The following is a 13964-nucleotide window of genomic DNA, read 5'->3' on the forward strand; positions in this document are numbered from 1 at the left end:
TTTGTCAGGGGCCACCTTAGTCTTATATTACGTCTTGTAAAAAAACGTTCGATGGCACCTTTAAAATGCTCATTTAGTATACGTGGTTCTGTGAATATGCAAATTAGCCCCACCTCCACTCGCTCACACCAGTTCAGAGATCCATTTGTTGGTGATCACACGTTGACATGATTTATTACAAAGCAGTTTGTGACGTCAGAAATACCAGCATTTTTAAAAAGGCGTTTTGAGACTGTCTTTGGTTTACTGCAGAGAAAAAATTCTCAGCAATGGTGTTGTCTTAGGAATATGCACATGGTTTGTCTTAAAGCACATTAAAATCGCCACATATAAAAAATTTCTGGGGTTAAAGGCCCCCCTCACCACCTAATACTTTTATAAGATTTTAAAACAAAACAAACCACTTTTATGATTTATTTTCTCACAAAATCTGTTGCTCCATCAATGCTCAATACAAACTTGTTGTGTTGTTGTTGGTTTTTTTGCGATCATACACTATGCTGAAAAGCACATTTTTCTTAAAGGAATAGTTAACCAAAAAATGAAAATTCTATTATCATTTACTCACCCTCAAGTTGTTCCAAATCTGTATAAATTTCTTTGTTCTGTTGAACACAAAGGAAGATATTTTGAAGAAAGTTTGTAACCAGGCTGCTTTGGGGCACCATTGACTTCCATAGTAGGAAAAAAACTACCATGAAAGTCAATGGTGCCCACAACTATTCAGTTTAACACTTTCTTCAATATATCTTCCTTTTTGTTTAACAGAACAAAGAAAATTATACAAATTTTGAACAACTTGAGTAAATGATGATAGAATTTTCATTTTTGGGTGAACTGTCCCTTTAAGGTGTGCCTTTAGCCCCATTGTACACTATATTTTGTTTAAAATAAAGAAAAGTTTAGTTCAGTACATTTGTTTTACAGAAATCTTCTGTAATTTTTTACATTTTAATTTTTGTTTTTGAAGTGCCTTCACTTCTGCAGTAATCTGCTCAGTGTCTTCTTAAAAAAAGAGACCAATGTTATGTCAACGTTATTCACTTTTTTAATCAAGTTCTTCCATCAGTTAGTCAGGTTGCGTCCTCGAATGCCTTGATTTGTTTGTCAGTGTGTTTTTGAAGCTTCTTTATCTCCTTAGTCCCCCCGGAGTTTTCAGGGTTCAATCCTCACCCCACGCCGGGGCAGCAAAGGTAGCGTCTTCAGCTTCCGCGGGCGTGTGCATTCCGAAAACAACTACGCCGACGATGAGCAAAGCATCATTGAGGAGACGGGCAGCCGGAGAGACTCTTTGTTTCTACCCTCTCGATCCGAGCGTCTTTACAGCAAAAGCAGTCTGACGCCACGTATTCTGTTGCCGTCTAACGGAAAAGCGCGGTATGTGGTCGACAGCAGTGGCATGGTGATGGTGTCAGTTGATGGAGCCTCTTCACCCAACTCACCGTCTGGAATACTGACACCCGAAGTGTCCAGAAAAAAAGCCACATTTGACGAAAGTTGTGTAAGGGAAAGAACTAACAGAGCACAAACCTTGCATGGCCTGTGATGTACTGTGGTTTTCTTTTCATGCTTGTAATGCATTGTTTTAGACTGAACATTTTTATAATAATGCTATCTGTGTACGCTTTTTCACTTTTTTTGCTGATTTTGGCTAAAAATCTGCTGGATGGATTTAAATATGGTAAAAAAAATAGAACTGCACAATCAAATTATGCAAAATATTTATAAACAAACATAAACTGGCAGGGATGTTCAGAACTTTTAAAATAATCCACATTCTGGTTCTGCAGAAATCATTAGAGATTCTTTTGCACAGATTCTGTGTGAGCCTTCAAAATCAATTTGTGACAATTTTGTTTTATAGGATGACAGCATATTACTAAAGAAATTAAAGAATTAATTCATTTCTGAATTAATTTTTTTTTGTTCATTTACTCACCCCCATGTCATCCAAGATGTTCGTGTCTTTCTTTCTTCAGTCGAAAATAAATGAAGGTTTTTGAGTAAAACATTCCAGGATTTTTCTCCATATAGTGGACTTCACTGGGGTCCAAATGTCAGTTTCAGTGCTGCTTTAAAGGGCTCTACATGATCCCAGACGAGGAATAAGAGTCTTATCTAGAGAAACCATTGGTCATTTTCTTAAAAAAAAAAAAAAAAAAAAAAAAACTAATTTATATACTTTTTAACTACAAATGCTTTTTTTGGAGGAGAAGTTGGAGTTTTTCGCCCTACCACAGTACTTCTGCCTGAAATGTTTTCCTCGAAAACCTTAATTACTTTTCGACTGAAGAAAGAAAGACATAAACATCTTGAATGACATGGGGGTGAGTAAATTAGTGAACTAAAAAAGTGAATGAATCATTTAATAGTGCCGTAACTAACAGATATTTTGCAAAACGATTAATTTGCTAATTATTTATTCAATTAATTTAATCACTTAATTATTTAACAAAGCAAAGTGCACATTATTTCCATGTTTTTTTTTTTTTCAAAGCATGTTAAAGCATGTATTTAAAGTGTTATTCCATATAATGTCAAATTATTTTTTTTATTAATTTTATACATTTTTATTGTATTGCATAAACATTTATAATGTATGGAAGCTTGTTTCTGCCACTGAATAATCAGCATAAAAGATAATTGCAACTTTTTTTCTCATAATTCTGACTTTTTTTCTCAAAATTGCGAGATATAAATTCGCAATTACACGTTATAGGAAGAATTGCGAGATATAAAAAAGTCTTTTTCCCTCATAACTGGACTTTATAACATGCAATTGCGAGTTTATATCTCACAATGAAACGATATGTATTGTGAAAAGCGCTATACAAATAAATGTGAATTGAATTGAATTTAATTGAATTCTGAGAGAAAAAAAAATTAATTGCATGATATAAAAAAGTCAGAATTGCGTGATATAGACTCACAATTTTAGAGAAAAAAGTCAGAATTTTGAGAAAAAATATCAGAAATGCGAATTTATATCCCACAATTCTGACTTTATAACTCACAATTGTGAGTTTATATCTCACAATTATAAGAAAAAAATTGTGTTGTTGTTTTTGTATAAGCAGCATATCTTAGCAAATATCAATCCAGTTTTACAGATTGCCTGAATTTGTTTGAATAGCTGCATTGTCTTTGAAGTTAATCGGAATGATTGATGCATAGGAATATAATGCTGCCTTGCGAACACTGTAACATTTGTTTATGTATTTGCTGATCTCTTTACAGTTTAACACAGATGAAGAACACAGACACCGAAGTGATTCACAGCGCTTTTCAGTGGCTTTTCGACATGACCAATCAGCGAGACAGAGAGCTTTGAGTGTAGCAAGTGTCAGCAACCCTGACTGTAAGGAACCCTAAATGCTGAACATACTTACAAGAAACTGAATGTGAGGCATATTAGTTTGATTTTTTCCTGTACTTTTTAAGAAATAGTTCACAATTGTCATCATTTACTCAACCCCATGTTCTTCCAAAACTGTAGAACTTTAAAGGATTAGTTCACTTTGAAATGAAAACAAGCTTTACTCACCATCAAGCCATCCTAGGTGTATATGACTTTCTTCTTTCTGATGAACACAATCAGTTTAAAAGACTTTAAAATCATATGAGCTGATATTTTATTCATAATAGACCAAATATAACATAACAAATGTTTAAACTGAGAAATTTCAAATTTGATGCCTGCTAGAGTTCTCTATAGGTGAAAGATCTGGACTGCAGGCAGGCCAATTCAGCACTCTTCTACGATGAAGCCATGCTGTTTTAATAACTGCAGCAAACCTTTTATATACCTTTCAGCATTCATTGTGCCTTCCAAACATGCAAGCTGCCCATACCGTATGCACTTATGCACCCCCATACCATCAGAGATACTGGCTTTTGAACTGAATGCTGATAAAATGCTGGACGGTCTCCCTCCTCTTTAGCCAGAAGGACATGACGTCCATGATTTCCAACAAGAATGTCAAATTTGGACTCGTCTTTTCCACTTTGAAACAGTCCATTTTAAATGAGCCTTGGCCCACAGGACACGACAGTGCTTATGGACCATGTTCACATATGGCTTCCTTTTTGCATGATAGAGCTTAAGTTGGCATCTGCAGATGGCACGGCGGATTGTGTTTACCAACAGTGGTTTCTGGAAGTATTCCTGGGCGCATTTAGTAATGTCATTGACACAATCATGCCGATGAGTGATGCAGTGTCGTCTGAAAGCCGGAGACCATTCAATAAAGGTCTTCGGCCTTGTCCTTTACACACAGAGATTACTCCAGTTTCTCTGAATCTTTTGATGATGTTATGCACTGTAGATGATGAGATTTGCAAAGCCTTTGCAATTTGACATTGAGGAACGTTGTTTTTAAAGTATTCAACGATCTTTTTACGCACTCTTTCGCAGATTGCCTGTCTTTACTTCTGAGAGACTCTGCCTCTCTAAGACATCCCTTTTATAGCTAATCATGTTACAGACCTGATATCAATTAACTTAATTAGTTGGTAGATGTTCTCCCAGCTGGATCTTTTCGAAATTTCTTGCTTTTTCAGCCATTTGTTGCCCCTGTGCCAACTTTTTTGAGACCTGTAGCAGGCATCAAATTTGAAATAAGCTCATTTAGTGGATAAAATTGTAAAATTTCTCAGTTTAAACATTTGTTATGTTATCTATGTTCTATTGTGAATAAAATATTGGCTCATGTGATTTGAAAGTCTTTAAGTTTTCATTTTATTCAAATTTAAAAAACGTCCCAACATTTCTGGAATTCGTGTTTTATTTATAAAGCACATATTAATACAACAAACGTTGACCATAATGCTGTACATGGGGCTAGCAAAATAACAATAAAATCACATTTAAATTCTATATCATTACAACACACATCACAAATAAAACCTTAAATTCAGTGAGGCATTAATAAAAACCCTCGGGTCAAAAAGCAGTCAGCGAGGATCAACAAGTATGAGCTGAAGAAAGTGTCTCCATCCACATCCATCCATCATAAATGTGTACTCCACATTAAGAGGTTAATAAAGGCCTTCTGAAGTGAAGCGATGCGTTTTTGTGTAAAAGAAATCCATTTTAAAATATCTAGCTTCTGCCAGACAGCCTCCGGTATTCAAGTTACAAAAGAAAGTGTAAACTGGCATCGGGTCACTTAAGCTTTTTCCATAAGTTGGATAGGGAAGTCGTAGGACATAGCGCAAGGCGTTACACTTTCTTCAAAAGTAGAATACGTAAGGTGGTCTGGCGGAAGCTTGATATTTTACCTCATAACTTGTTAAATATGGATATTTTTTTACACAAATGCATCACTTCACTTTAGAGGGCCTTTATTAACCCGCTGGAGCCACGTGGAGTACACATTTATGATGGATGGATGTGGATGGAGACACTTTCTTCAGCTCATACTCATTGCCATTATAAAGCTCTGATGCATCTGGATATGTATTAATATAACTCAGATTGTGTTCATCAGAAAGAAGAAAGTCATATACACCTAGGATGGCTTGAGGGTGAGTAAAGCTTGGGCTAATTTTCATTTGAAAGTGAACTAATCCTTTAATTGTGCCTTGTACACAAAAATGTTATTTTAAGAGTATCTTGACCAATCTTATCAATATAATAAAAAGTGACTGAGGTTGTCAAGCTCAGGATGCAGAAAAACTAAAAAAGTATTATGAAAAATTGTTATTATTCTACATAGTTAATAGAAAATAGTTATTATTCTAAGTCTTCTGAAGTAATTTGAATGCTTTGTATAGGAATAGACAGAAAATTAATAGTGCTTATAATGTCACATTGCAGTTTGACAGCTTCAGTTCTCATTGACTTTCATTAAATTACATGCATTTTGTTCCTTTTTGTTTTTCACTGAAGATTGTTGAACTATTCTCTTAATTAAGTTCTTATTTGCTCATTAGTTTTTTTCTCTGATTGTTGCTGAAATTCCTACTAGTTTACATACAGCTTTCAGATTGTCATCTTAATTTTTTTTTTATTTAACACGGCAGCGTTGGAGGTCTGGAAACAGAAGTGTGTGGAGTGGTGGCTCGAGTTTGCAGAGAATTATCTGATCTGGGATTGCAGTCCCACGTGGCTGAGGATAAAGAATATCGTCCACATGGTTGTAATGGACCCCTTTGCTGATCTGTTTATCACCATTTGCATTGTGATAAACACAGTATTCATGGCCATGGAGTGTCACCCCATGGACCAGGCTTATTCTAATATGCTTACAACTGGCAACATGGTAAGAACATTTATAGCAGCATTTTAAATGAAATACTTTGAGACTTGTTTTGTTATTTTAGATTGAGTTGTTAATCACCAGGGAGATACCCAGCTGAAATGGAGGTGTATGAATTTACTAATTAAATTAATTGATTACAGTTTATTTATATGCAAAATAAGATGTTAAAAAACAGTATTTTGACTTCTACATTAATCCACATATATAATGATTTTATTACAAATATATTCAGGAGATCATTCTAGCTTTGTAAAATACTTTTAAATATATAGTTCAATGAAAAGTTTGGTAACACTTTACAATAAGGTCCCATTAGTTAACGTCAGTTACTTCATTAACTAAACTAATAATAAGCAAACAATTTGTTATAGTGTTTATAATCTTTGTAATAAAAACAGCTATTCATTGTTAACAGAGGCAAATTTGAATTTAATAATGTATTAGTAAATGTTGAAATTTACTAAAAGTACACTCTAAAAAATGCTGGGTTAAAGGATTAGTTCACTTTCAAATTAAAATTAGCCCAAGCTTTATTCACCCTCAAGCCATCCTAGGTGTATATGACTTTCTTCTTTCTGATGAACACAATTGGAGAAATATTAATAAATATTCTGACGCATCCGAGCTTTTGATGGCAGTGTGAGCTGAAGAAAGTGTATCTATACACATCCATCCATCTTAAATGTGTACTCCACGTGGCTCCAGAGGGTTAATAAAGTCCTTCTGAAGTGCATTTGTGTAAAAAAAAAAAAAACATATTTAACAAGTTATGAGGTAAAATAGCTTCCGCCAGACCACCTTCCGTATTCAACGTACAAAGAAAGTGTAAAAGTCTTGCCGTTCAAAATGCTTACGCTACGTCCTGCGCCTTCCCTATTCAACTTACGGAAAAAGTGTAAGTGATGCGATGGCAATTTATACTTTTTTCGTACGTTTAATACGGAAGGCGGTCTGGCGGAACATACATATTTTACTTCTTGTTAAATATGGATTTTTGTTGTTACACAAACACGTCACTTCCCTTCAGAAGGCCTTTTTTAACCCTCCGGAGCCGTGTGGAGTATGTTTATGATGGATGGATGCACTTTCTTCAGCTCGTACTCGTGAACCCTGTTCACTGCTATTATAAAGCTCAGATGCATCACGATATTTATTGATATTTATCCAATTTTGTTCATCAGAAAGAAGAAAGTCATATACACCTAGAATGGCTTAAAAGAGTGAGTAAAGCATGGGCTAGTTTTTTAGTGAATTAATCCTTTAAAAACAACCCAAGTTGGGTTAAAAATGGACAAACCCAGAAAATGGGTTGTTTTAACCCAGGAGTTGGGTTAAATGTTTGCCCATCTTGCTGGGTATTTTTATTTTAACCCAACTATTGTTTAAAAATGATTGTAATGCTTGCTTAAAATGAACCACAAAAATGTTGGAAATGAATATTAATAATATGTTTAATAAATGTTAATTTATTAAGTTTAATGAATAACAATTAAACACTAAACAATTATTAATTTGCTTATTAATATTTTTAAACAATTATATTTAGTAGTTGGGTGAAATAAAGCTGGGCAACTGCTGGGTTTTTCCATTTTCAACCCAACTTGGGTTGTTTTTGACCCTGCATTTTTTTCCAGTGTATGATTAATAAAAGATTTAGAAGTATTTTTCATTGAACTAATAATTTACCCCCCAAGGCTTAAACCTAGTCCCAGAATATAATGCATGTTTGAGCTGTTTAACTGAAAGCAACTTGCACTGGCATATCATAACATATGTCCGTGCCATTGTTTTGTCTAAAGATGCACACCAATAGGCACATTTATAAAAACTACTTAAATGTCCTAATTTAACTAATGCCCAATCCTGGCTTAAACTAAGCTTTCTCTGTGGAACCAGGCCTAGAAGAAATTTAGTTAACTAATGTTAACAAAGTTTTGTCTCCTTGCCTACAGGTTTTCATAGGCATCTTCACTGCAGAAATGATATTCAAGATAATTGCCTTGGACCCATACACTTACTTTCAGGAAGGCTGGAATATCTTCGACAGCATCATAGTCACACTGAGTCTTCTGGAACTTTGTTTGGAAGGAAAGGGTTTTCTTAGGCCATTCCGACTGGTAAGAGTATCCTACTGTCATGCATTGTACCCAATGACCTAGATGGCATATAAAGTGTGTTCTTAAAGGGATCATGACATTAGAAATCAAATTTGCCTTGATCTTTTGACATATAAGATGTCAAAAACATCCTGCAAATTTCTCCATCCTGCAAATTAGCTAAAACGTCCTCCTCATTATAAACAAAGCATTTATTTAATCAAGCTCCAAAATGGCTCGTTTTGATATTGCGGGATCTGTGATGTGACATGAGCAAACACATTTGCATATGACTGCCTCCAGAGCAAAACATCATCAAATAGTTATACATCATTGCACCATAGGCCCCACCCACTGGTGTTCAGTCCCTTAATGGCTGACATTTGCCTACACTGGATGTGAGTGTCGCATCAGAATGTACAGTATGAAAAAATCTATATCAATATAATTTAGATTTGCTCAAGATAACATTTAACAGTTATTAAATGGTGTTTTTAAAGATAATCTTTAAGTCCGCATTAGATGACAGCAAAGGTAATCTAAATGTAAAAATAGAAGAATTTATCATCGAACAATACTGATACAGTTTTTTAAAAATCAATGGATCATACTAATTTTCTATGCCACCTATTGTCACAGCTGAGGGTCTTCAAACTAGCCAAGTCCTGGCCAACTCTGAACATGCTAATCAAGATCATTGGCAACTCACTGGGTGCCTTGAGCAACCTGACGCTTGTGCTAGCCATCATCGTCTTCATCTTCGCTGTGGTGGGCACGCAACTGTTCGGGAAGAACTACAGAGACTGTGTGTGTAGGATTTCTGAGGACTGCACGCTTCCTCGCTGGCACATGAGCGATTTCTTCCATTCGTTCCTGATCGTCTTTAGGGTGTTGTGCGGGGAGTGGATCGAGACCATGTGGGACTGCATGCAAGTAGCGGGACAGCCTTTGTGCTTAATTGTGTTCATGATGGTCATGGTGATCGGAAATCTGGTGGTATGTATAGTTCATCTCAATTAATTAGCATTAAAAACATTATATATAAATGTTTGTAAGCAGGGTCTTCAGTTGGTGTATGCATAGGAACATTTTCATACCAGTTTCTGCCTTTATTTATCCTGATTTGAAGTAGGATAAAATCAATGAGTCTCACATTATATAAAGTGTCTTCAACTACTATGTACTAGCATTTGAATTATTAATTTTTAAAAGCATTTAATTGCTGCGAGCAGCAATTATCAGGGTGCTTTAAAGCCTTTACGCACATGCATAAAATGGTATTATGACCATTTACAGCCAATACAGGCAATTTGCCATAGGAAATATATGGTTTTCAAAGCTTTTTAACAATAATAGCACCATCTGTGGTACAATCTCCATAAAAGTTTGCATGCTTGTTTACAATTATACTGTATGTTTATGAGGGCTGGGTAAAAAATATTGATTTCTAGATTTTAATCAATTCTCATTTTTACGAACCAATATCTATTCTTTAATCCCAAGAATCGATTAGTCTAGTCTGTTTTCAGTTGATGAATGAGCAGAATATATAGCGCCTCCCATCCAATAAATCACAATAATCTTTGTGCTTTGTTACTTTTGATATGAAGCAAATTCTCAGATTTCAGATGATGTCCATCTATTTATGAGATTCAAAAAATAAATACCGTTTCGGCGCTGTTTATTGTGCCGTGACGGATCGCTTTAGCGCCTCAGTTAAAGAGAAGCGGCAGCACAAACGCATGTGATCATCTTCTCCTCCGCTTTAATACCTGTTACAGCGCAAAAAATAAACATGCATGAACATCTGAAGGTATGTTAAAATATACAGTACAACTTACCGAAATCTGTATCATATCTCTTGCTCAATTAGAACTTCAACCTCAGAATAAAACAGCTTGTAAACAATGTCACGTGACGTCACATTTACCTCAGAAAAACATATTCAGTGACCACAAACTCATTAGTCAGCTTGAAAAGTGAACTCTAGAAAGCAGCATTCTGATAAATTTAGCTATGCACCGTTACATATTCATTATCATTTTTAATGTTCTTCAATATTTAATGCATGTTCGAATAAATCAGTTATGACAGTTTATATTTCAAAAAAACTAATTGGTGTAGAAATATGATTATGTAATTCTAAACTTTATTTATAATAAAAACATCATTGAGTGTAATTTAAGTATTTGTATATGAATAAGTTAATTTAACCTTCAGTATTATTATAGTAGTACCAACTGACTCCCATGTGTAGTTTACAGCATTAGTTGGGAGACTTTTTTCCTCCAGAAGATTTGCCATCAAATCGAATCGAAAGCATGTGAGTAGTAATCGAATCGAATCGTGAAAATTGTGTCAGTACCCAGCCCTAATGTTTATAGGTTTTTGAGTATATTTTGCCATGGTATAACTATCCAAAGGGTAAAGTTCAACATTTTTTTGATAATTATTGACCTAGAGCAGTGTTTCTCAAACCTGTCCTGGGGACCCCCCACCACTACACGTCTCCCTCATTGATTATATACCTGATTCAACTCATCGGCTCATTATTACAGACTGCAAGACTTGAATTGGGTGTCTGATGAGGGAGACATCCAAAATGTCCAATGCTGAGGGGTCCCCAGAACAGTTTTGAGACGCAATGTCCTAGTCCAGAGAACGGTTGGGTGGTTATAGCTTTTTTTTTTTTCTCACACGGCCACATAATGAGCACTTACATATGTGTGCCAAGTTTGGTGAAAATATCTCATTCCGTTCTCAAGTTATATCCATTTTACTAAAACAATAGAAAAATCAATAATCAAATCCAAAGCATGCATTTTGCATTCCATCTTGAGCCAAGGAACAATATAAGCCACTTGAGAGTACATGTAACGGTTTAGGAGTTATGAGTGATTTCATACTTTTCACTGTTGTAGCGCCCCCGTCAGGCCAATCGGGGCGAGCCTTGGTGACGTTGTAGACAGTTTGAGTATTACCAGCCCTCAAAGTTTCAAGTATATCTATGACTTACGGTTTGGTCTACCTGATTGTTTTTAGGGGATAATGCTGATCTTTGGAAATTTTAACAATTACCTAATTACACCGTTGACCCTTCCCTTCCACATTAGTCCACTCACCATTGAAACCACCAAAACTGTCCCTAACCTTGCCCTTATCCCTCCTCAATAGCAGCAAAAGTGTTTTGCAACACAACATCAACACAATAAGTAAATTTGTACCTTTTTTCATGTAAGCGGTAGGCACAGAGTAGTTGACACCTAACAGAAATTGTGACCAATCCATGGTATTTAGAATCAAATCTAATCGTATATGCATTTTATAAATGAGATCCCTGATGTGTGTGAAGTTATTCTGAACCTGTAGTTGGTTTCTTCCTAATTTTGCCATTCCTTTAGGTTCTGAACCTGTTCCTCGCTCTGCTGCTCAGTTCCTTCAGTGCCGACAATCTCACGGCCAATGACGAGGAGATCGAAAAGAACAACCTGCAGATAGCGGTTGGTCGAATCAAGAGAGGCTTCGCTTTTGTTAAGGCCTGCCTGCAGAGTTTCTTCCGGAGTGGCTGTATAAGGAGGAAGAAGCAGAAAAAGAAAACTCCAGATGGGAACATGATCACAAACTGCAAGGGAATAAATGATAACTCCAACCACACCACACTAGAGCTGGTTAAAGGCGCTGGAGGAACAGATGTGGATAGTGACTCTGAGAATTTTATCAGCAACCCGAGCTTGACCATCAGTGTCCCAATGGCCGCCGAGGAGTCTGATTTTGAGTGCCTCAACACTGAGGATTTCAGCAGTCTTTCTTCGGACCTAGAGGAGGTAAGGTTGCAGTTTGAAATTATTTGACACTTCAAACACTTCAAAAGGTGCCATCGAACGTTTTTGTATGTAATATAAGTCTAAGGTGTACCCTGAATGTGTCTGTGAAGTTTCAGCTCAAAATACCCCATAGATTTTTATTTTTTTTTTTTTTTAATTTTGGGGCATAATTATAAATGCGTTGATTCAGGTTGATTCGGCCCCTTTAAATCTCTCGCTCTCCGCCCACGGAGCTTGCGCTTGCCTTAAACAGTGCATAAACAAGGTTTACACAGCTAATATAATCCTCAAAATGGATCTTTACAAAGAGTTCGTCATGCATACTGCATGTATGCGTTGGATTATGTGAGTATAGTATTTATTTGGATGTTTACATTTGATTCTGAATGAATTTGAGGCTGTGATCCGTGGCTAACGGCTAATGCTACACTGTTGGAGAGATTTATAAAGAATGAAGTTGTGTTATTGCATTATACAGACTGCAAGTGTTTAATAATGAAAATAACGACAGCACTTGTCTCCGTGAATACAATAAGAAACAATAGTAACTTTAACCACATTTAACAGTACATTATCAACATGCTAATGAAACATTTAGAAAGACAGTTTACAAATTTCACTAAAAATATTATGTTATCATGAATCATGTCAGTTATTATCGCTCCATCTGCCATTTTTCGCTATTGTTCTTGCTTGCTTACCTAGTCTGATGATTCAGCTGTGCACAGATCCAGACGTTAATACTGGCTGCCCTTGTCTAATGCCTTGAACATGGGCTGGCATATGCAAATATTGGGGGCGTACATATTAATGATCCTGACTGTTACTTAACAGTCGGTGTTATGTTGAGATTCGCCTGTTCTTCTGAGGTCTTTTAAACAAATACGATTTATATAAGAAGGAGGAAACAATGGAGTTTGAGACTCACTGTATGTCATTTCCATGTACTGAACTCTTGTTATTCAACTATGCCAAGGTAAATTCAATTTTAAATTGTATGGCAGCTTTAAAAGAAAACAAATCGAGCAGGGAGATGGGTGGATAAGAAGATTTTAGTGGAGATCAAAAGCCCCTTTTCACCTTCCATTAGCAAATGTTTGGTATCTATTTTTGCATCTCCTTCATTCTAATGAATCTCTTAACGTGATTGAATAGAGCTTCGCACAGTCACTTGAGAAAAATCCAAAATGGCTCTGAAACACTACTGTTTAAAATTTTGGGTTCAGTTAGATTTTTTTATTTGTTTTTAAAAACATTTCCTGCTCATCAAGGCTGCATTAATTTGAACAGTAAAAACAATAATATTGTGAAATGTTATTACACTTAAAACTCACTGTTTTCTATTTGAATATAATTAAAATGTAATTTATTCCTGTGATCAAAGCTGAATTTTCAGCATCATTACTCCAGTCTTCAGTATCACATGATCCTTCAGAAATCATTCTAATATGCTGATTTGCTGCTCAAAATTTTTTTTTAATATTGCTGCTTAATATTTTTGTGGAAACCATGATGCATTTTGTTTTCAGAATTTGTTGATGAATTGAAAGTTCCAAAGAACAGCATTTATTTGAAATAGAAATATTTTGTAACATTATAATTGTCGTTACTGTCACTTTTGATCAGTTTGTTTCCTTGCTGACTAAACTTATTCATTTCTTACTGACAACAAACTTTGAACAGTACAACGGTACAGCTTTGAACAACTTTGTGAGAGGTTGCATTAACAGAATATTTTCTATTAGCCACATTTTAAAAACATTATAGATAATTCAGAGTAT

The 13964-nt window shown here is 35.5% G+C and overlaps 1 protein-coding gene across 8 annotated transcripts in view; it reads left to right on the forward strand.

Annotated features, from left to right (window-relative positions):
• scn1laa (sodium channel, voltage-gated, type I-like, alpha) overlaps positions 1 to 13964 on the forward strand; it is a 60247-nt gene that overhangs the window by 17032 nt on the left and 29251 nt on the right. For 4 of the 8 annotated variants that reach the window (XM_067409853.1, XM_067409854.1, XM_067409858.1 and 1 more), the window contains exons 11-16: positions 1142 to 1496; positions 3248 to 3358; positions 6025 to 6263; positions 8216 to 8380; positions 8999 to 9355; positions 11761 to 12188. In XM_067409853.1, the coding sequence (XP_067265954.1) occupies positions 1142 to 1496; positions 3248 to 3358; positions 6025 to 6263; positions 8216 to 8380; positions 8999 to 9355; positions 11761 to 12188 (1655 nt within the window). Of the gene's footprint in view, positions 1 to 1141; positions 1502 to 3237; positions 3359 to 6024; positions 6264 to 8215; positions 8381 to 8998; positions 9356 to 11760; positions 12189 to 13964 lie in introns of all 8 variants that reach the window. The other 4 variants (XM_067409860.1, XM_067409861.1, XM_067409855.1 and 1 more) reach the window with 3 other exon arrangements.

Source organism: Chanodichthys erythropterus, chromosome 14 (genome assembly GCF_024489055.1).
Source record: "Chanodichthys erythropterus isolate Z2021 chromosome 14, ASM2448905v1, whole genome shotgun sequence".
In the NCBI taxonomy this organism is placed as follows: Eukaryota; Metazoa; Chordata; class Actinopteri; order Cypriniformes; family Xenocyprididae; genus Chanodichthys; species Chanodichthys erythropterus.